This window comes from Argiope bruennichi, chromosome 10 (genome assembly GCF_947563725.1).
Source record: "Argiope bruennichi chromosome 10, qqArgBrue1.1, whole genome shotgun sequence".
NCBI classification, from domain to species: domain Eukaryota; kingdom Metazoa; phylum Arthropoda; class Arachnida; order Araneae; family Araneidae; genus Argiope; species Argiope bruennichi.
The window spans coordinates 29552142-29577361 of NC_079160.1; the positions used below are offsets into that span (position 1 = coordinate 29552142).

The 25220-nt window shown below is 29.9% G+C and overlaps 1 protein-coding gene across 1 annotated transcript in view; it reads left to right on the plus strand.

Annotated features, from left to right (window-relative positions):
• Positions 1-8243: 8243 nt before the first annotated feature.
• The window catches only part of LOC129989257 (acetoacetyl-CoA synthetase-like), a 33437-nt gene continuing 16460 nt past the window's right edge, over positions 8244-25220 (plus strand). The window contains exons 1-9 of the mRNA XM_056097648.1: positions 8244-8348; positions 9459-9582; positions 11472-11575; positions 15042-15159; positions 17655-17765; positions 19344-19441; positions 21869-21983; positions 22289-22370; positions 23448-23601. Coding sequence (XP_055953623.1) covers positions 9459-9582; positions 11472-11575; positions 15042-15159; positions 17655-17765; positions 19344-19441; positions 21869-21983; positions 22289-22370; positions 23448-23601 — 906 coding nt within the window. The 5' untranslated portion in view covers positions 8244-8348. The remainder of the gene's footprint in view (positions 8349-9458; positions 9583-11471; positions 11576-15041; positions 15160-17654; positions 17766-19343; positions 19442-21868; positions 21984-22288; positions 22371-23447; positions 23602-25220) is intronic.

Below are 25220 nucleotides of genomic sequence, written 5' to 3' on the forward strand. Positions count from 1 at the left end.
TTTCTGTTATTGTCATTGAGCACGTAAAGCAAAAAAAGCATTGCAGTACGTAATTAAGGCACTGTACTGTAAGCAGAAATGAAAGCAAGCTACTCATAAGACTATTGTCCATTCTATGCTGCATAGCATATTTAATTTTTGAGACATTTTAATATCAATAAATAAGATACTTTCATTTTCAGCAGGTCATTCCTCAGTAAACTTTAAAATTGATTTAGAAAGGATAGGAATGCATAAATGCTTTTCGTATTAATATAACATTTAAGTTTTTTAAAATATTAATTTGCAACATATAAGATTTAGTTAGATTATTTAGGCTATTTACAAAAAAAAAAATCTATTTGGCCATATTAGGCCAAACGAATGATAGAAGAATCTAATAAAATTTCCGATTAGGAAATTCCTAAAAATTTAAGAAAGGTTTTTAAAAGAATTTCCAAACTAGTAAGTTCTAGAAAATTTATAAAAATTAAACTTTAATAAAAAAAAATTGAACTTCGATCTAAGTATACATGAAACATACAAAACATTCATGAAGTTGATAAGAATAAAGTTAAATAGAATGTGCGAAATCCTGTAGTTGTTAAAACTCGCCTTTTTAATTAAAAGTGGAATAGCAAACATTATTACCACTTTATTTCAGATTTCATCATTTCTAAAGAACATTATAATTAAAAAATCCTTTTAGAAAGGATTTACTGATTTGTTTAATAACCAATTTTTCATGTCTAACACAAGTATATGGAAGGATTGTTTGGAGAATTTGAAGCGTAAAAATAAAAATAAAAAAACTCGGTTTTATTTTGAATTAGCATGATTTAAAAATGATCAATTAACAACATCTTTTTAGCTGCCTTATTCACTATAACCGTTAGAGTTTAACGTTATCTTACTTTCTCCCCAATCAAACTACAAAAATGAAGCTACCTTTATTTGGAATGAAGGTAGGTTTCTTGGAAGTCCTATAAGAAAGCAATCGATTCCCATATTAGTCAGATTATATCTCATGTGCGATATAGGTACTTAAGAGTACCTATATCTCATGTGCGATAAAGGTACTTAAGCGTACTTATGTACCTGTCAAACAGAATACGCTATGTTTCATCATGAGTCCTTGGCTTGACTAGATATGTCGATCCAAGTGAGATTACCACAGTCTCAATACAGCAAGACAATAATATTGTCTATAGAAAAATTAAAAATCTCACTGATTTTATTCACAATGAGCAAGTGGACTTAAATCGAGTAACGATGCAGAATATGTATCAACGCATAATAAGAGCTGAAAGGCCTAAAAATAAGCATCTATTCTACTCAAGAGAAAATATTTATCTTTAACCAAAATAGCATAAGATTTTAAATATTTAAAGCAATCTTATAAAAATTCTAAGAGTTTGTCTGGTATGTTTTATGATACCAATTTATTAATGTAAGAAAATAACTTCTAATATTTCTTTATGCAAGTTTCAATCATATCTTCGTAATAGCAAAACTTGATAACTTAAGAGTGGTATTTTGAATCGTATACATAAATTCTTCACAGCAATAAAAATTTATTAAACTGCCTTGAATACTGTTGTTGTTGTTTTCCCTCAAAAGATCTGACATATGTTAAATCAGCACCAGTATGTTGTTGTTCGCCAAGAAATTTATAATAAAAGGATTGGATATTAAGGCTCCCTTAGAAAGCCCGAAGCAACCCAGAATGCAATCCAGTGAAGCTGGATGGTCACAACATTTTTTACAAATGGGATGGATTTTTCTACCACTTTCAAAGGAAAGAAGGGGGCCATTTTTTAGTCTAGTCAGAGCAGTCTTGAAACCACAGTCACATTTGATTTCCAGCAGAGTGCCAGAGAACGTTCCCGTGTACCATTAATGCGCAGGTGGAATACGCCATATTAAATTGAATTTAGATCTTTCATTTGAGTATAGTTCTTGATAAGTAAGCGAAGAGCCAATGGCTGTTTCATTTTCACTACTGTCTTTGGCCTATCTATCAACGACCTCATTATCACTGATATTTATGTGTGATGGGATCCATTGGAAGTGGACGCCGTCGTTCTGAGAGATATTCCACAGTTTGAGTCAATATTAAATTGAGTTTAGATTTTTCATTTGAGTATAGTTCTTAATAAGTAAGCGAAGAACCAATGGCTGTTTCCTTTTCACTACTCTCTTTGGCCATTCTATCAGTGATCTCATTATCACTGATATTTATGTGCGATGGGATCCATTGGAAGTGGACGCCGTCGTTCTGAGAGATATTCCACAGTTTGAGTCAATATTAAATTGAGTTTAGATTTTTCATTTGAGTATAGTTCTTAATAAGTAAGCGAAGAACCAATGGCTGTTTCCTTTTCACTACTCTCTTTGGCCATTCTATCAGTGATCTCATTATCACTGATATTTATGTGTGATGGGATCCATTGGAAGTGTACGCCGTCGTTCTGAGAGATATTCCACAGTTTGAGTCAATATTAAATTGAGTTTAGATTTTTCATTTGAGTATAGTTCTTAATAAGTAAGCGAAGAACCAATGGCTGTTTCCTTTTCACTACTCTCTTTGGCCATTCTATCAGTGATCTCATTATCACTGATATTTATGTGCGATGGGATCCATTGGAAGTGGACGCCGTCGTTCTGAGAGATATTCCACAGTTTGAGTCAATATTAAATTGAGTTTAGATTTTTCATTTGATTATAGTTCTTAATAAGTAAGCGAAGAACCAATGGCTGTTTCCTTTTCACTACTCTCTTTGGCCATTCTATCAGTGATCTCATTATCACTGATATTTATGTGTGATGGGATCCATTGGAAGTGGACGCCGTCGTTCTGAGAGATATTCCACAGTTTGAGTCAATATTAAATTGAGTTTAGATTTTTCATTTGAGTATAGTTCTTAATAAGTAAGCGAAGAACCAATGGCTGTTTCCTTTTCACTACTCTCTTTGGCCATTCTATCAGTGATCTCATTATCACTGATATTTATGTGTGATGCTATCCATTGGAAGTGGATGCCGTAGTTTTGAGAGATATTCCTCAGTTTGAGCAGAATTGATACGATGGCTTCATCGTTTGCAGAATACCAGCCACTAAGATGTTGTTGTGCACCGCGACTGAATGCCTTGAATACTAAAATATATTATTTAATATGATCTGAATACAATTTAATAAAATTTTATTTCAAAATACTCTGGTTTTGAAACTTGAAAAGTTTTATATCTGTACTTTCTAATTTGAAGAAAAGCATACGATGCCTAATAATGCTAAAACTAACAATTAACAATCGCTTCAAATTATTTTGAAAAATTGCAAGATTATCTTAAAAAAATAAGAAATAAAACAAGCGCAAGAATAAAACTGTTATGTTTTTAAAATTAATAATTTATTTATCAATTATTATATTTCCAATTTAGAAGAATTTCATAAATTATTTCATAAATTCTGCTCCAACTCCCATGGTTCAAAATTACGAGTCATATCGATAATAATTATATATGTTTAAATACAAACGTTTATAAATATATTAATCATTCAAATAATAATTTTATCAAAAATATGGAAGTCAATTCAAAATTATAAAAAATCGTGTAATGCTAATATAAAAAATCTAAACATATTGGAATTTCAATTACATTTTTGTTATATCTCCAATTTTAATGAATGCTCATAAATTTTCTTACATTTACAAACAATTTTCTTACAAATATTCATTTTGGTTTTAATCTATTTACAATGTCTTTTTCGGTATTTCATTTTTAGTAGGCTTTTGACGTCCACAATTTTGGAAACAAACAGTAGACTTCTGCTTGCCTCTATTTACCTACCTATTTTTTTCTACTGTTTAAGGCACTTAGTAAAAGTAATTAAAAAATAAAGATTTTATATCTTTTTATTTTTTATAATTCTTATTATTTTCTACCTTTTTTGCATTAATAAAAAGTAATTCTAACTCCTTTTCATCTAAATTTTCTATGATTTATTCTAAATTTAGTGTAGATGGCGCCATTCATAAGTATCAATTAATATCCAACTAAATTAATTTTCATTAATATATTGATATTTAAGTTCCAAAAGTGCTAAAATAATAAAATGTCAATATGAATGCGAAATTTCAGAATTCCAGTACATCACATCAGAAAACATCTATTAAAAAATGCTTTCCTTGGAATAAAAAAAACAAGTCACATAAAACCATGCAGAAAGTTTTGAAGTAGTTGAAAGGAATAAACTGATAATTTTGACAGCTATTTTACAACCCTGGAATAAATATTTTTCTAACAATTAAGTATCCTGATTTATCTCTGGATTGCTCTGGCATTGCTCTTCGGAGTCTGGAAAGAGACTCCATCTCAACCTCATTCAGATATAAAGTTCTCATTACATAAATATTAAGAAAATAAAAGAGAAGTGTTTTATAAATATATTAAGCGTTTAACCAATTTAAATACAGGTTAATTTTATGAGTTTTATAATATTAGAAGTTCCAAAAACAAAACGAAGATCAAAGACACGAGAAAATTAACCAATATTTATATGCAAGTTTTTCCAAATTTTGAAATATGCATAAAAAAATGATTTCATCTTAAAGTATTTGATTTCTAGGCTTAAAATATAGCAGCTATTTTATTAAAATATTATGTAATTAATTAATCACTATGAAATTAGAAAAAATTATTTTCCACTTTTTGGTCCATTTCAAAAACGTCGTAGAATAAATTTTTGTTATTTAAATAATGAACTGCTGTTTTTTAGTCTTGCTTGTGTAAAATCATGCAATCAAATTAAAACTAACTTCTCGATGAACTACACAAGCACTCTTATGACTTATATTGCCGACAGATGGCGCCATGATAAGTTCAGATTTGTTTAAAATCAATTGCAACATCTATACCGAACAGACAACAATGAAATAGACAAGAAACACTCAGCCAAAAGGAAAAAAAAAAAAAAAAAAAACTCACGACAGCCAAAAATTAACAGTTTCCAATAAACTGCAAGCCCTTGAAAACGATAACAACCCAATCAGCAAAGATGTGCCGCCCATAAACCTGAAGATGACAGAAGATTACAATCTGACGTTGCAGGAGATCTGCCGAAAATTCCCAGAAACAGAAAACACATACGTAAATGGTTTCATCAAAATTGTAACGAAGAAGAAAGAAGTGGAATCCTCGAAATATTGGAAAAGAAGAGAAAAGTCTTTGGAGTTTGCGCGAAAAGTTATAGGGATTGAGTTTGTAAAATTTGTGACTAGAGTATCTAGGTCATCTGTCGAATTAACATTAATATTTAGGTCGGTGTTGTAGAACATGCTTGTTTTAAATTTAATCCAGTCAATTTTTAATTGATTGTTGTGTTTGGGAGTTTTAAAGGTAAAGTAAAAATTTAATAAAATTGGGTTGTGGTCTGAATTTAGTTCCGGGATCGAGGATATGTCGTATGGGTGTACATTTTTTTTTTTTTTTTTTTTTTTGTTATTGCTAGGTTTATGAAAGATGCAGTGTAGTTTCCATAGCGGGTGGGTGTAACGACTTTAAAATATTACCTCTAACGGTGTTTTTGTTGGAGCCCCAGCTAATGTAGTGAGCATTAAAATCACCACCCAGAAAAATATTTAGGTTACCACTTAAATGCATTAAAGTGTTCAGGTCCGAAGTGAGCGGGTTTGTGTCAGATGAGAGGGGAATGTAAATTGACGAAATTACTATTGGGTTCTAATAAGAATGTTTAACCTGATACTGGGTGATTCAATATGGGGGATTGGAGGAGAGAGGATTTCGTGGTGTGGAAGTGAATTTTTAATTACTATGGCCGTGGCATCGCTTGATTTATATAAGTCTTGATTGGGTCTATAGTTTACGTACGAGTTACAGTTGGCTATTTTAATAGTTTGGGGAGGTCTCGGGTGGGTTTCTTGCAATAAGATAATATCAGGGTTGTGCCTGTTTATAAAGTCACGGAGCTCTATTATCCGAGTTTTAATGCCGTTGGCAATCCAAAACACAATCCTTAGACTAGGTGTAGAACTAATTATTTATTGTAGGTATAGCTACTTCAAGAACAGTTTCGACTATTTGCTCAGGACTACTGATTTTACTTATTGATTTTAACATTTTGTTTAAGCTGGGTTTGCGATCAGGGCTTTTCTCAGGTTAATCTGTGTTTGGTGCAACTCGGTAAGTTCGTTAAAGTCTAGATTTTCTTGGCCGGTGTTTGTCTAGGTGAGGATCTGTTGGAAGTCGTCAAAGTTTGCTGAGTTGGAGTCGGTTTATTTGAAGTAACATCTGCGAAGATTCTGTTAGATCTATAGGCGCGGTTGTAATTTGAGTTGGCATTGTTGGATGGCGGGAGTAGCTGGTTTTGGTTTGGAGAACATCTCGCATCCTCTCCACGAAGCGACGTGGCCTGCTTTGTGGCAGTTGATGCAGGTGGGGGTCGGCAATTTTTTCTTGATTGTGCATTCTGATGTTCGATGGTTTTCTCCACATTTTAAGCATCTGGTTTGTCTACCGCATGTCGATGAGCTGTGGTGGAAAAAGTTACAATTCCATCACTATGTATAACCTGAGCGCTCCTGAAAGCTTTCTATTTTAATTTTTGAGATTGCAATTTATTTAAGTTATATATTTTTTCTATTTTATGATTATTTTCTTATTAATTGGACCATGAAAATTGGTAAGGGTTGTTTAAGTTGTATAACTTTACCTACGCATAAATTTAGCTCTTCCAATTCCAGTTTGATATCTTCAAGGTTTGTATTTATTGGTAAGCTTTTTATAATTACTTTTAAGGGTCTGTTCTCCTTGGGTGTTGTACATAGTAATCTTGTTTGTTTTCTTTTAGCAATTTGATTATATTTCAGTAATCATCTTCATTATTAGGGGAAATTCTTATTTAGCCATTTGAATGACAATTTCCAGTTCCAGGGAATTTTCTGCTGATGTCCTGAAGGGTTAAATTGTATTTCTCAGTTATTCTGAGCACGATGGGTGAATTTTAATTTTATCGTTTTCTTCATTTAGGGATTCGAATCTATTGTTGATTGGGATTTATGTGTTTGGATTTTTGGGTTCTATTTGATTTTTTTGCGACTCTGTTAGGTGGGGGGGGGTCTGAAAGTTTTGGGTATTAGGGTGGTTTATTTTTGTTGGAGAGTTTAAAGGAGAGTTTTTGTTGCTATCTGCGTTTCGCTTTTGGTTGAACATGTGAAGGGCACATATCTCTCTACAGGGCAAGGTCTTAAAGAAGTCATCTCACCTGCTAAGATGTTTTCTCTGTTCATCAGAAGTGGGATTTTCCATTTCCAATTGGCGGACGATGTCGGCAACTGCTGATTGACTGGAGACTTGATTTCTTTTGACAAGAATTCGTTCTTCAAGATGATAAGCGCTGTCATTTTGTTTGACAGTGTTTTACAATGAACAAACTCTTTGTCACTGCTGACTGATGTGTCCATTGCGTCCTGGGCTGCCGAAGAGCCCTCATCTCCATTCATCTTCTCGAGGAAAACGCGGTCCTTGACGGTAACTCCCCCCCCCCCCCCTCCTCTCTAGAGCTGGGCGAAAAAAAAAACGATTCTGGCCTTCCCACACTCCTTGTACTGAGGTCTCCTGATTGGTCCAGTTTAGTTTAAATTTAATAAAAAAAATAACGGGCCTAGAAATTAAAAAAAAAAAAAAAATATTACAGACAATTTTATTACCATGACTAAGGGTAATGCATAATTGCCAGGCGATCTTTATTATTATTTTGGAAACTTAACTCTTAAAGACTGTTATTGTCAAAATATCGATGAAGATATTTCCGAAAAATAGTACAGCTTTAAATAATCAAGAAGAAAAATAATATGTTACTTTATTATTTTATCTTTCCTGTCATTGTGGATAACAATCGAGTTCAACTAAAATTATTAGAGCTATACTATTTTTAGAAAATATCAATTTCATTAATATTTTGACAATGGCATTCTTAAGAGTTAAGCTTTCAAAACATTTTTTCAATATAAATAGTAAAGATCGTTTGGTATTTGTTTTAACCTTAAGCTGTAGAGGTCATTAATTGTAAAGGTAAATATCGCCATTTAATTTCTTTTAAATGAAAATATCCAATTACGAATCTGATTTTGAAATGAGAGAAAGTAACTCTGGAAGAAAGTGCTGTGCTGTAATCAACTTTACTGCAAACAATGACTTGAAACGTTTTTCTGAATGACCTGATAACAATTTTAAATGGTTTCTTATCATTCAGACGTGAATTAGAATTGATAGTAGTTTCAAACGTGTTTTTATGTTGAAGAAAAGAAGCAGAAACTCTACTTTGAAGTTTTATTACTGGCTGAAAGGTAAGTACATAGTGTTTAAAAATTTCTTAATATAAGCATTAATAACAAATGCACATTTACTCAAAATATAGAATTCTTTCTCTTACAACTACACTACGTTATTTGCATAATATTGGTATAAATGAATATATGTAAAAAAAATGCATTTTTGTTAGATTAAAATGGAATTAGTAAAATGTTTTCCTACTTCAAATAATTGAATGATGTAACAATCAATCAGTTTTATAAAATATTAATTAAAATGTTTTATTATTCAGAATGCAACTAAATGTATTATTATACAGAATTATATTAAAAGAAGAAATCAGTAATGCACATATTCATCACTGCGTAATGTCTGATTAAAACTAAAAAATATTTAGTTGTTTACTTCCGGAGATTTTCTCAGCACCTTTTGAAATTTATGATTCTATTTCTAGTTATTCTGTTTAAAAAATTTGCACATATGCATTCTCTTAGTTACTGACTATAAATATTTTTTTTTTGAAAAATATAAAATTTCTGTTTGCCGGTAACGTTTTTAAGAAATATTGGTCAAGATTTAATTATCTATTAATATCTTCGAGATGAGTTTATTAATAAGAATTATATTCAAGATTTTTTTTTTCTATTTTTTAAAAAAATTTGACAATGCTAGGAGTAAATTCTATGATTACTCATTTGTGATTCTTTCAATTCTAAAATGAAATTATCGTTAATATTTTATTGTATTTGCATTCTTATAAAGAATGCCGGCTTACAGATTTGTACCTATTATAAAAAAATAAACAATTCCTTATTTTTCATTAATATTATAAACAATTTTATTTATTATTATATTATAGTATACTTCAGTGATATTTATTTATTAAAGTTATATATAAAAGATTAACATAAATTTTATCAGGATATTGAGAGAAGTACTAGATTTGGATTTTTATGAATGGCTGTTAAATTACTTTATAATTGAAAATTATGATTTCTGTTTCTAAAACAATTAAACAAATTGTATATACTAAAATGTGCCAAGGAAGGTTGAAATTTCCAATTTCTTCATCTATTTAATGAAAAAAAATATATTTTCTTTAATCCATGTAATTTATAGATTCCCCGTCCCCCTTTTTTTTTCAGATGAACCCGAATAATCAGAATTTTGAGAATGCCCAAATGATGTGGAAACCAATAGGTATTGATCATAGAAAAAAAAGGAAAAAATTTTTAAGCATTTTAGAGGAGAAATACGGTGCCAAATTCGGTAATTACTTTTTATATTCTGTCATTGAAATTTTCAAATACCATTAGAATCAAAATATTATTTGTAAAAGAAAAGTTATTATTTAAAGTTTTTGAAATGTGGCGAATCGGAATCGTAATTTATTTAAACCATGCAATTACTATTATTCCATTTATAATTTTAATTATCGTTTTCTTCATTTTGTTACTGAACATTTAAAATTCTGACACAGTTACGTATCGATAGAATTATCAATAAGCCGCCTTTAACCTCTTTTTAAAAATAAGATTCACTCTTATTTTTGCTATCAGTTAGCGAATAATCGATTTTATAGCTCAAAATCTTAATCGGTACCTATTGTTCTATCAATTTTGAATCAACTTCATCAAACATAAATATGATTATGTTCTTAATATCTCAAATGAACTAAAGAATTAAAAAAAGCAATCAATATCAATATTTCATTAAAAAGCCTCAATAACTAACATTTTTCTTGTGTTTTTATTACATAAAATGAAATAAGCCATATAAGAATAAAAATTTTCATCAATCAATCATTTATATGCGTAATTAAAACGTAATATGTTTAATTGACGAATGAAAATTCTGAATTACTATTTTGGTTATTATTATCTAAAAAATAAAACTTATGCATTAAATAATATTGCGGGATACAAAAATATTAATAGAATCAAATATCCAATTATTAATAATTTTTAAAGGCTTTTACCAAGAATAATTCAATTATTTAAAAATAAATGACAAAATAATAAATTACAAAGAAATAATTCCCAATATTAGAAATTCCGTTGATAGAAATTACAAGAAATTTTTAACAGTTTTATCTCTACTTGAAATCTAACCGTACAAGAAAGCAGGCGCTTCATTCCTATCTTTCAATTGTCTGCATGACTGTTCATTGAGACAAGATAAGCAATACAAACAAAGAATTGGATGAACTTAATGATCTGAAAACAACTCCGTCATTTTATGCCTACAACAATCTTTTTGTTATGTAACATCGCAACGTCAGTGATTGCAATTTTATTATATTATATATACAGGGTGTTCATTAATTATTGTCGGGGTTTCCGTACCTCATAACTTTCGAATAAAAAATATTACGCAAAAACCGATTACGTATTCGTAAATTACAACTCAAAGAATTTTATTAATGATATTAAAGTGTAAAGCTTGCTCAATTTGCACTTTGTAGGCATTCAGCTGAAGGCGATTCTTTGAGTTGTACTTTACGAATACATAATTCTTTGAGTTGTAATTTACGAATACATAATCGCCTTCAGCTGAATGCCTACAAAGTGCAAATTGTGCTAGCTTTACACTTTAATATCATTAATAAAATTCTTTGAATTGTAATTTACGAATACATAATCGCCTTCAGCTGAATGCCTACAAAGTACAAATTGTGCTAGCTTTACACTTTAATATCATTTAATATCATTAATAAAATTCTTTGAGCTGTAATTTACGAATACGTAATCGGTTTTGTTGTAATATTTTTTATTCGAAAGTTATGAGGTACGGAAACTCCGACAATAATTAATGAACACCCTATATATATAAAACAATGCTGTCAAAAAATCCAAAATTCTGTTATTTAATTGCATAAAAACAATCTAGAAAGAAATTCTCTGTTGAGACATTCAACTACAAAATATTTTAATTGATCGGGGAAAAAAAGAAAAAAAAGCAGACTGAAATCAATAATTAAACAAAGCAATCAGCACTATTATAATAAACATTTTAATTTTAATAGCATATAATTCATTTGCAATTATAATGATAATCGCCGTTTGTTACGTAATTATTTTGCTACACATAATTTAAGCATTTCTTTATTATTTGTTTTACTAAAAAATAAGTTTTAATAATAATTTTCTCTAAATCAGGCGATTACTGGGACTTCCATAAATGGAGCGTGGAACACTTGGAGGAATTTTGGGCTGAAATTTGGGATTTCGCAGGAATTATATATTCTCAAACTTTTGAAAAGGTATGAAAAGTCTTATAAACTCTAATAAGGAAAATTTTATGTATATATGTTTATGTGTTTTTTTGAAAAACCATTCTTTTATTATATATTATACTGATAAACTAACAACCTTTGGCAACCAGTCGATTTGCCAATTTTTAAAGCTGGTTAAAATTTTCAATTAAATATTCGATGCAACTTGCCTTTTAATATCTTCTTCATCAAAATAGTTTTAACCTTCAAATTTTGATAGTCATATAATTCACTCTGATTGTTATAAAGACTTTAAGCCATAACGTATTTTGTATCTCTAATTTTTTTTCAGCTTCATTAAAATTTTAACTGTAAATGAAAGTGGAAATGATTAAACAGCAATTAGTATAAAAAACATTTTTTACTGAAATCAAGAATTATTTTTAAAAATATTATTGCTGAAAACAGAGTCGATCAACATTTAAAACTTATGAATAATCACAAAATAATTTTCATAATTTATATAATATCTCAAGAATTATTCTACAAAAATTTCTCAGACTCATCATAAAATTCAGTTTTACATTCAAAAGGATTTAATTGAAGTGAATAACAATATTTTATTTTGTTTTGTTCTACAAATATACTCCAACAGATTATGAAGTGTAAATTACTGTACACCATAATACATTTTGAATTTAATCTATGAATGCAACACAATGGTGAACGATTAACACTACAAAGATTTGTGCAAATTTTAATTCATTCGGAGGCAAGAACAAGGAAACCAGCAGTTAGGAGTAAAAGTACACATCATGTCGATATAAAACAATGTATATTAAAATAAAAGTGCAGCTCAAAATGAAATTATATCACCATTGTTATGAATTTGGGATTCTTTCGATTTGTTAGTCGATGAAGAACCGTCCTTTACGTCTGAAATACTTATTCCAAAAAATTCCAACAAATTCAGGACTTGACACGAACCAAATATTACAATTACGCACTTGAATACAGCGTAATCTAGTGGTAACTAATAGCAGAATAACAGACTTCAAAAAGTCTAGACGATTACATTACCAGCGAAAAGGTTCTTAGTGAACTCGTTTCTGTCCACTTAACCTATGACATGTCCTATTTATACCCTGCCTTGGCTAGATATGGTGTAATCATTATTCCACTGATTTCCAGAAAATCCCGTAACTCTCGAAATATTAGTGCTAGAGCTTCAATTCTCAAACTTTCGAAATGTTAGAAAATGTCACCAAAATGGCCAAAAACTCTCGCTAAATTGGCGATAATCTCCAAATTGGTCGCCAAGCGGCAACAATGCAAACGGAGAACTGATCTTTTGCAATGGGCACTAACGCATAATATCTGATTTGTTTTAAACATTTACACAAAAATATAATAAAAATACAAAATATTTATAAATTTGTAGCAATAGTTTCAAAAGAGTTATAACTACTGATGTCTAGCAGTTTTTTTTTTCCTCTTATTTCATTCCTCATAACAAACTAATGTTGTTGTTAGGTTTTTTTTTTTTTTTTTTTTTTTTTAATTTCTTGCCCGATTGCTCGAGTACATTTAACATTATAATCCATTGTCTCCAAAATTTGTAACTTTTTTGTAACCGAAAATTTGTAACCCTTTTTTTGTATGAAGTTTGCAGTTTTAATTTAGTTCCTTAGTATTTTCTTGTCTTCTGATGTATCATCTTTCATAGTAGCTCATCAACGTCATTACTATTAATATCCAAAAGTAATTATCTGGCAAAGGTGGCAACTTATATTACATGACCAGCTAGATAATTTTCTCTATTTATTTCTGCTTCCTTTTTGAAAACATAATGAATAATTTTTTATATTTCTGTTATTTGGATTTATATTGAATTTTGCGTTTGAATTTTAACATATCAAGATTTTTCTTCTGTTAATGCTAGAAGCTTTATTAACTTTTTTTTTATTTCTGGTTTAACGCAAATATTACTATTCTTAATTTAATGTTTTAATAGCTACAATGTGCAAGCATTCGCAGAAATTGTGCCATTTGCGATTTTCTTAAAATATTTTCTATGCTTGTGCATAATTCTAATTAGAATATACAGAAACACAAAAAATATTTAAATTAGAATATACAAGAATATTACAATCTAATGAGAATATACAAACATTTTAAATTCATATTAAACATTCTACCTTATAATCATTGATTAAAAAATGGTAATAAATGTTTCTTCAAAATATCGTTATAATGCATAAAAATTTTTCTAGAATATCATGTTAAATTAAAATTTTCATTGAAATGCGTTTCATTCATTGAAAATTAAGGTTACGTTTTTTATATATTGAAGTTAGCCAGTTTTCAGTTTACTCTTATAAATCAAATTTGAAATTTGTCGTCTTCAGATCATAGATTGTTATGTATAAAATATTTTACTCCTTTTAATGAATCCTTAAAATTGGTCAGAAGCCTTTCTAGATAATATTGTTACGAATCTGTGATGCGGCTTCCCAGCATAGTTGGTTCCATCATAAGAAAGAATGTTTTACAGTCATCTGCATTGGACGGAGACTGGGTGTCGCGTCGGAGGTCCCGGAGCTTGGCGACGACTTTGGCGCCAAAATAGATTATACCCGAAACATCGAGAATTTTCCCGATCCGTCCAATAGGAACCGAGATACGCCTCGAACGTTCCTGATTGGTTGAGAGGCTTCTAGCCCCGCATCCTGAGACCTTTAAAAGGAGGTGGCCGCAGCTGACAGAGTAGTCTGTGGTCGGAGAGAGTAGTCGCGGTAGTCGGAATCGACGGTGAAGAATGAGTCTTCCAGAGATTAGCGGAGCAGCGACGGAGTCAAGCTAGTGCTGAACTAAGCTGTGCGCTACTGTCTGCAGTAGAGTCTTGTTGTATGCTGCACGTCTCGGCTGAAGATAATCGTCTTCTATGCTGTACATAGTTGTCGTTTTTGTGCTGCCCTGTGTGTCTTCGTGTAAATAAACGTCGTTGTTTTTTTTTTCTACTGCCGTCTGCTGATTGAGATTTCTCTACACCATATAACTTCCACTATCCAAACGAACCCCGGAAATTTCGTAACAATATATACTGATAGTCATCTTTTGAAATCCTTAAAATTAGTCATCTTTTGGAATCTTATAAAATTCTTATTCTTAATCAAATGAATATCATAAGACCTCTTTTTACGAAAAATTTCAGATTATCTTTAAATAGTGATGTTAAAAATATCTCATTGTTTAAAGATTTAGTTTATCTTACAGATTAAAAAAAATCCTGATTTGTGGTTTTTAGATCATCTACTGTTATCAATAAAATGTTTGACTATTTTTAATGAAGCCTTAAATTCGATCAGAAACCTTTCCAGAATTTATATACTGATAACCATCTTTTGAAATATGATTACTACGATTCTCAAATGAGCATCGTAAAAACGTTTATTACGAAAATTTTCAAATTATTTTTAAGAAATGACGTAAAAAATATCTGAAAATATTGCAGGTAATCGATTTAAGCATACCCATGAGTGATAGACCTAATTGGTTTGAAGGAGCGAAGCTGAACTTTGCAGAAAACCTTTTGAGGAACAGAGATGACAGGATAGCATTAATTATGACAGGTGCAGTAATATTTCTTATACATAAAAGAAAATTTTAATTACGATATTATTTGCTTTAATTGTAAAGATTTTTCTATTCAAATGCTTACAACTTTCAAGTATTCTTTTATTAAAACAATTTTTGCATATTTCATATAGTTTTGGCAAATTACAGATAACAATAAAACAGTCAACTGCTTTTAACAAGTATACTCGTCATGGAAAAAAATGCAACATTTTGCGTTATAACGAGTTTATTCGTCAGGAGTAATAAGTAGTGACAATTTGCAGTTTGAATAACAATTTTAGTAAAAACTCAGACATATTCATAAATTTCAAGATACTTGAAATATTTTGAGGCCAAGTCGAAATCAAAAGAACAATTAATAATTATTATTAAAAAAACCGCATAAAATATCAATTGTTTTTCTTAAACGTATCGCAATGTCGTATTAGTCATTCAAATTTTTTAAATATTTTTTTACGTTCATATGCAAAAAATGTATATTAGTTTAAGTAAATAAATAGAAGTCATTTCATTACAACATAATTTCATATAACTCATACTTTTTGTTTGACGAGTGTACTCGTCATCATTAAATTTTTGCGACACAATTTAAATTTGCATTTTCGGAAGAGGTTGAAACAGTTAACTGGTTAACAAGTAATTCCATATTACATGTACTAATTATTATATTACAAGTAATTTTGTTTGCAATCGTACATATTTTTCATAGTTACGTAAGTGAAAACCTATGAATGCTGTAAATATATACTTCTTTGATATCATGCATTGTTATGCATGTATTTTGAAGGTAAAATTCTACTTTAGTAGCTAAAAACTGTTCTATTTATTTTAATCTATCCCCTGGGAATGCTAAATATATACGGTATGCACAGATAGTCCAAAAGTGTGTACGCCGTATATATCCATTCATTGTAATTTTGGATCATTTGCCCTTGGTAAGCCGGAAAATCATTGACGCATGCGCTGTCAATGATTAAGCTGAATAATAAAGAATGGCACTTTTTTTTAATTAATACAAATTATCAGTTATATCAGGAGAATTTAAATATTCAAATGAACAGCTAAAACGTCTATAGCTCTAACCAAATATCTTAGGAAATGATTGGACATAATGCAATACAATAATTATGTTTATTTCAATAATTTGTGTGAAATAAACATTTTTTTTTTTTACTTCGGTGCTGATACGTCGTCAGTAATTCATCTTTATGCCATTGTTACGATTTGAGGGCTAAAAGTGATACAAGGTTTAAAATAGAATAGACGAGCTATATATTCATTGATTTTATTCAATATAATATCAATGAAATGACGTCAAGAGGATTTATTCACTCATGCAATAAATGCCAATTAAAATGCCAGAAATAATTTTATCGATATATATAAATGTTAAATATTTATTCATCACTGAATTATATGACAAAGGGCTTTAACTTCCCTATCAAAAATGTGTTTAAAAAGAACATGAATATCGTATTAAAGCTTTAGATAATTAAAAAACCTAGATCGGAAATTATATTCTTAGTATACATATAGAACGATAAAAAAATTGTAAAAAATTTGATTTTCTTAAATTTTTTTTATCTATTGGCATCATTATATTGCTTTTTAAAATATATATTGAAAATCCAAGGTAAAGTCGTTTATGATGCATTAATTAAAGGATTCCATAATACATATTTAAAGAATGCATGAAAAAAGAAAGCTACATGACATGGACTGTTAAAGGACCTAAAATATGTTAACATGAATTTTTTTTTAAAGAAAAACCAGTGACTGTTAATTTTTGGAGCAACAATTTGAAATTGCAAAAAAATTTATACGATTCCATACAAAATCCACAAATACCATTGGTCAATTTACATGATTCCAGACAAACTCCTTAGCTACCATCGGCCAATTAACGTAATTCCAGACAAAACCCTCAATTACCATCGGACAATTAACACGGTTCCAGACAAAATCCTCAATTATCATCGGACAATTAACACGATTCCAAACAAAATCCTCAATTACCATCAGACAATTAACGCGATTTCAGACAAAATCCTCAATTACCATCAGACAATTAACGCGATTCCATACGAAATCCTCAATTACCATCAGACAATTAATACGATTCCATACAAAATCCTCCATTACCATCGATTAATTAACATGATTCAATGAATATTTATTTGAAAACTTTTGCGAATAAAAGAATTATACGATGAAAAAACCTTTTGAAATATACTCTTTTAGAATGATATTTTGCACAACATATCCGAAAAAGTACTTATGTTGCACTTTAGTAAAATTAATTATTGTATCTTAAATAATCTAACTTTCAGCTTAACAATGGTTCAATTTTGCATAAAATTTATACGTACTTATAAATGTTTGAAATCATAAACCCAAAACTCATAAAGTGGTTAGCAATCTTGATTTCAATCGCTATGTCCAAATGAATGAATCACAGTTTTCATAAATTTTAATGTTATTGTGCTAGGTGAAGACAGGGAGACAAAGAAGATGACTTACAATGAAGTATACGAAATAGCACAGCTTTATGCGTCTGCATTTCGGAAGTTTGGAATCAAGAAAGGAGATAGAATTGCCTGTAAGTAAAAATTTGTGAAGTTTGTTTCCTCAATGAAATTTGAAGTTGGCAGCTCTTTTTACTGCTATCCTAACTGTAACAAACTGCTTTCATTATCCATTATAAATGTTAGTAATATAATATATACTTCCCAGCGCAGAAATTGGACTTACTGCTTATTGTCGGAAGGCGATACTTAAATGTAAAACCATTTTACGAACGTTTTAGACTGCTTCAATGTATGCTTTCACAGCAACGCTTAATTCAACGCTTTTCTTAACTAGTTAATAAAGCTGTAAAATAATATTAGAAATGCAGAGAAAAGAATTCGCCGTGTTCTGAAAAATTCTATTCAATTAGAGTAAACGAAATCTAAATAAAACCAAGATTTTGGTGTCAAACAGAATATTCGGATGCAGCGAACAATTAGGCTTAACCGTCGTTAGATAAATAATCGCTATGGAATGCATCGTTAAAGCATGAAATCCATTATTTCAACAGTGTAATAAGATTTTTGATGAAATAATTAGAAATTTTGTGAAATAAATTATACACTTTAATGGTAGTACTTACACCTTTAAATTTGTTCAGGTCTGTAATCCATTACAGACTAATTCAATTTAATTCATATTGTTCCGAAATTTCCGGGTTCGTTTGGATAGTGGAAGTTATATGGTGTGGAGAATGCTCAATCAGCAGGCGACAGTAGAGAAAGAAACAACGACGTTCATTTACACGAAGACACACAGGACAGCACAAAAACGACAACTATATACAGCATAGAAGACGATTATCTTCAGCCGAGACGTGCAGCATGCAAACAGACTCTACTGCAGACAGTAGCACACAGCTTAGTTCAGCACTAGCTTCACTCCGTCGCTGCTCTGCTAATCTCTGGAAGACTCGTTCTTCACCGTCGCTTCCGACGGTTCTTCGACTCCACTGGTCCACGACTACTCGGCATCTGCAGGCCGCTCCTTTTATAAGTCTCAGGAGGCGGGGCTAGAAAACTCTCAACCAATCAGGAACGTTCGAGGCGTATCTCGGTTCCTACTGGACGGAACGGGAAAATTCACGATGTTTCGGGTATAATCTATTTTGGCGCCAAAGTCGCTAAATTCGTCGCCAAGTCGCCAAATGGTTACCAAGTTTGTCGCCAAGCTCTGGGACCTCCCATGGAACCAACTATGCTGGGAAGTAACATCACAGGTTCGTAACAATATGTTTCAGTCTTATTGAATAAGGTGGAAATTTAATAAATTTATTCTATATTATTATTTTTAAAAAATAATAAGCCAGCATTCTGGATCAACAAACTGGTTGCCAAAGGCGGCTAGTTTCCTAAAACTATTTTAATCTATAGCGATCGTTCTTATTTGCTAAGCTTATTTCAAAATCAATTAGTAATTGTCTGAAGCTTCACGTTTTCTTGAACGAACTCCTTGTCTTGCATAGTTTGGAGTGCATTTACTCTGCAATATTTGATTATTTGTATCTTTTGAAAATATTAAAGCATTTCCAGAGTTTTCCCCCATTATTCATTTGCAAAGATCAATGTATAGACTTCATTTTCTAATTTAAAAATGTGTAATATTTTAGGTTTTATGTCGAACAGGGAGGAGCCCATTTTTGCCATGTTAGGAGCTGCAAGCATCGGAGCCATTTGGACAGGAGCTTTACCATTTATAGGCGCAGAGGTTAATTTTCACAAATCTTCATTTAACATTATTTCTTTCATGTGTGTTCGATTGGAATTTTGTAGTCTATCTCTAACTCAATTTTGGATATACTACAATTCATAAATTCTCTATAATTACATATTCTTGATGCACGATATTTAAATATTTCCGGAAATGAATTATTACTTCATCGTTAATTTTATTTCATTTCTATTTAACAAGAAAAACACCCTCAGTCAGTGAAAATTAGGAAAATAATGGAAAAAATATTTAAAAATGTGCATTTATTAATTAATTCAGAAAAATGTAGAATTTAAATTATAGAAAATATTGGAGATCAAATCAAAAATAAAAAAATATCATTTGATCTTAGCACTATCGATAAAAAATTATTCCGACATTTTAACTTGCAGATAAAAAAAAAAGGGTAATTTTTTATTTTTTAAACATAAAATGGCATATATATTCAAGCGTTTTCAGATGAGTTTCCAGTGAATTCCAAAATGTAGGATCACATACTAACTTCGGAACTGAAAATAAAATTTCAAGAAATCTCCCCAGATAGCACAGCCCGTTGCACAATATTCTGCGATATTACATGATATTAAACAATATTGCGAATATTGATTAATGTCATACAATATAGGGGTGACGAATATTTTGCGAGCGGTTATTACGTAACCAATATCAAAAAGCCACAAATACCAGTGATCAATACTTTTGAAAGAAGGGGGCGATTCAAATCCTTGATACGATCTTACTGGTGATATTTCGATTACAGGTCATGGATCACGATATTAAGTAACAATCGATACGATCTCTGAAAGAGTTGAAAAGTGAACGAACCGGTTATTCTTGGAATTATCGTATCATTGGATTGCATATCACTGAAATTCATCGGAGCGGTGACTTCAGTTCACACTTTCCACTGAAGTCACCGCTCCACTTCATGGGAGTGACCTTGATTGTCCGATACTCGCATTTGACGATGCACTATTCCATAAAGGTCATTTTTAATTGCTTGTGACATGACTGCATATATTCTGTTTACTGCAGGCGCCATCTATTGGTAGAATATAGAACTAATGTAAACATTTTTAAGAAATGACATATATTTTTAATTCAAATTTTTCAGAAAATGGTTTACTCCAATAAAGAAATTAAATAAATAGTTTTGAAAAAAAATCAAATTTAAGAATTAAGCTGAAATAGATAAATTAATTCAATCACACGTTACTTAAATTAGTAAATTAAGTATTAATTACAATTAATACATTTTATATTTAATACTAATTAATAATTTTTAATTAATATGATTGAAATAACAGATATTTGGGACAAATATTTAAAAATAACACTAGCAAAATTATTTGTTATTCAAAAAATCGTGGATTATGCATCTCTAGTGCAATATTGTACAACAATATTTGAATGCTACTAGGATCATTACTAATATTTTAAATTCATTTATGGATCAATAGATTCATTCACCCTGGCAAAAAACAAGAGGATATGAATTGAATATAGTACATATGTTTTACTTGTTAATCCATCATGTGCTTTTGCAAAAAGATAAAGACTACGATATTAAAATCAAGTTTCATTTGTAACTATGATATAGCATAACCTGATACATATCTATTTTTCTTATGGGAAATATTTTTCAGTGTTGTGGTAGTTAAGATAGCTTCAATTATTTATTTAACATATTTTTTGATTCCAAAGATCAAAATTTGACTCGCAGACTGATAGCGTTTTAAAATTTTGTACTCGATAGCAATAGACTATATTTTTTTCAAACTTCTAACTGATTCGGATGAAAGAATTTAAACATAATCAGCGATAATTAATTTAACCAAATTCTAATTCCATACTAGCGGTGACATCTATTGGTGAATTTTAGAAACATTTGATTCCTAGATACAATAACACTAATTATAATGGATTTTAGAGAAATTTGATTTCTGGATGCAATTACACTAATAATTATGGATGAAAAAATGAAACTTATTCATTAATGAAAAGGAATATTTCAACTTTTTTTATACTAATGAAAGGATTTCCAAAAACTCTTTACAATTTTTATAATTTATTTAAAATTATAGCATAGAATTCCAAACGAATACTTTATCAGATTTAAAAAAAAATGACGATATTTAATATCTTTGTTATTTTAATGCAAACTGTATGATGGCTAAGTTTCTCATTAAAAAGACAATAAAATAAAACGAAAGCAATAAAGTAAGGAACTAAAAATACTTTTTCTCCCGATGACATGAATAAGGAAAAAAATGGAATTTAATTTAGAGGTATTTTTATTTTAAAGCGTTTTGAAATTTTTCAGATGTGTGCAATTTATGGATTCTTTTTTATTTTATATTATAAAATAAGCCCTTTTTTTATACATATTTCAATTATTAAGGAAGTCCATTTCCTTTTTTTTAGGCTGCTCTAAATCGTTTTAAACTAGTGGCTCCAAGGATAATGATTACTGTTGATAGATTTCGAAATAATGGTGCAGAAATAGAAATGCTTCATAAGGTGCAAAAGATCGCAGCAGGTATGATTTTTATTCCTCAAATTACTTCTTTCAGAATTTGAATTTACATGGCATTTAAAAAAAAATTGATTCGTGAATTTTTATTCTCAAAATAACTGAAAGAAAAAGTCTAATAAATAACAAAAATTATATAAACAATAACGGTAAGAAACTCAAGAAGGTATTAATTATTTGAATGCAATAAATGTAAAATAAGCTATTGCAATATAATGATGAGAACTGTATTAAAGATAAACTTAATTTGAAATTTTGTTCCCACTTACCATCTACTTCTTACACTACATTAAGAACTCTTCTCTTTTCAGAATTAGAATGTTTAGAAAAAGTTATTATAGTGCCGTCAAAGGAAGAATCGAAGTTGAAAGATATCAGTGGGATAAAAAACAGGTAATATATTCATATCATATTTTTTATGAAATGTGTTTCATTTCATATTAGTAAAGATGTAATTTGTAAGCAATTTTTCCTCTTATTTACTCGTAGATTAAAGCATTAAACTTTATTTGTGTGTCTCGATGATAATATATGATTGTAATATTTAAAAAGACCTTAATGCTTTCTTTCTTTTTTGCATTGACAAAATTTCTACCTGGCGCCATCTGGTGGAAAATTTAAGAAAGAAATGATCACAAGATTTCATTAATATTTATAATTAAGAATTAACGAAAAATTAAAGGAATTAATTGATATAGGTAATTTTAAATACTTATTGGTAAGTTTTTAATAATCAAATAAAAGTGAAATTTAAAAATTTATTGAATATTGTGAATGATAACAACATAACTTCATTAATAATTTCGAGATTATATAAAATTATTCTAATCTTTATAGTTAACCTTTACAAGATGAATTTTCAGAAATTTAAAATGATATAATTTTTAAATCATTATAAATAGCCTAACTTTTTTTTATCGAAAAGAACGTGAAAGTGAAATTTAATGGATAATGTTGGCAAAGTAAGAATTTTCAGAAGCAACTTAATGGCCCAGTTTTAATCAAAAGTACTTCTCTTGAACATGAACAAAATTTTCCTATTAGATATTTTCTTATCAGATTTGAAATTTTCTTATCCTTGCTCTAGAGGGTTTAGATTAGATATTTTGAGAACATTTTCTTTTCTTTTTTTTTATTTTTTTTTTCTCATCTTAAAAATATAATTTTTTAATAGGAAAAAATATGTTTTTTACTAAATATGGCAGTTCCAAATACAATTTCCTTTCATGCCCTCTCTCATTTTATGTATTTATAATGTCTAAGAAGCTTTGCATATCAGATTTAAATAGGTTAATCAAAAAGCAGTTCATTATTTTCTTATCATAAAATGTTAGTTTTAAAAGCATTACCGAAATTTTTTTTGCTGTAGCTTAAAAATACGAACAAAAGCATTAAAAATGCATCTTTTTTTCTCTATTTAATGCCTAAAGCTTATGAAAATAATTGAAATAAATCTTTGATGTATTTTAGTTGTTTCTTAGATGATTTTCTGCAGCTTGGGGTCGAAGAGGATGGATCTGTCCCTCCGATCGTTTTTGAGCAACTTCCTCTGTCTCATCCTTTGTTCATCAGCTACACTTCGGGAACAACAGGCTTACCGAAACCACTTGTGCATGGCTCTGGGGTTAGTAAATGTCTTGAAAATCTGATTTTCGTTAAAAAAAATCTCTTGGCACTCATTTTCAAACGCATAATATATACGTAGAATTGGGTCCAGAACGAATACATATGTGACCCGATCAACATTACAATAATAGGCAAAAATGACTAAGAAATTTTTTTCAAACACTCATGTTTCGTTTCATAATGTATTATTATTATTAATATTTAGTGTTATTTAGGAGTCAAATGCCTTATTAGGATTAAATTTTTGAGACTTTTGCTTAGCTTTTTAAGTATGGTGGGGTACATTTTAACATAGCTCGGAAAATTGAAGTTACTCATAGTCATACAATCTTGTGTCTTATTTAAAAAATTTCATTTAGTTGGTAATGCTAGGAATCAATGGTAAATGCGTAAATAAGCGGAAAAAATTATATAAATTAAAATGCATCAGTAAGTTGTGTGTGCTGCTGCGATTAAAATTGGAGCATTATGTGATATAATGGATTTTCATTGTTTATACTGTTATGAACAATACATGTATTATGTAGTACTTCATTAAAAGCAAATAAATTGTTTTATAATAAAAAAATATATGTTATTTGATGTTATATACAAATTTTGAAACTGTAAAGTGATGGAATTATATATATACTGGTTTAATTATGCAGGGTGGTGAAAAAGTCCATAAAAACTTTAAAAATTTATAAAACCCAGAAAATTAAGCAAACTAAAAAACGGTTTGCAGATTTAGCTTCCATAACTCACCGGATTTTTTTTAAGATAAGAAAAAAAATAATTCAAAAAAAAACAGTCAATAGATGGCACTTCGTGCATAAGAGAGAGAAAAGATACGCAAATAACAAAAATACCAAATCATTTATCATAGCAATATATGTTCCACATGTCCACCACCACAGGTGATAATGGTCTGACACCAGGCATGCCATTATCCAGGCAGGCCATAATTTCAGGTGTGTCATAAATCCAGCAATGGCAGCATGTCCGGCTATATACATGACAGCTCTCGGCGGATTGCATCTTTCAGTTCCGAACAGATTGTATGGACGGGATCGATACACCCGGGATTCCCCATAATCAAAATTCTGGTGTCAGATCTAGAGACCGAGGAGGCTATGGAAACTTGCGACGTCTGCTAATGATTCTCTCTTCTTCAAACGTCTCTATCAGGAATTCCTTGACTGGAGTAGCAATGTGACTTGCTGTTCCCTCTCTCATAAACTTAACAGTAGACGACGTTCTATTCTACGCAAACATGGAACAATCTTCTCGGGTAGAAGCGTGAAATAACACTGAGCATTTACTTTCACCATTTTCCGACCATTTAATGGACACTGTGTTTTAAAGAAGATAGGACACTGTGTTTCCTATCATGAAGGAACCTATAAATCATACCTATAAATACTTTGGGGGAATGCAATATTACAACTTCTATAGAAATTATATTTAAAAGCTGATCCATATATTACTTTTTTCAAGCAAAACGAAATATTGCAATATAAATGTTTTGACTAATTGAAACAAAGCCAGAACATATTAATTCAGATAAAGTAGCTGTCTCGAAATATTGCTGCATTGAAAAGAGGCAGTCGACACTCCATGGCCGAATGATCTAGCACT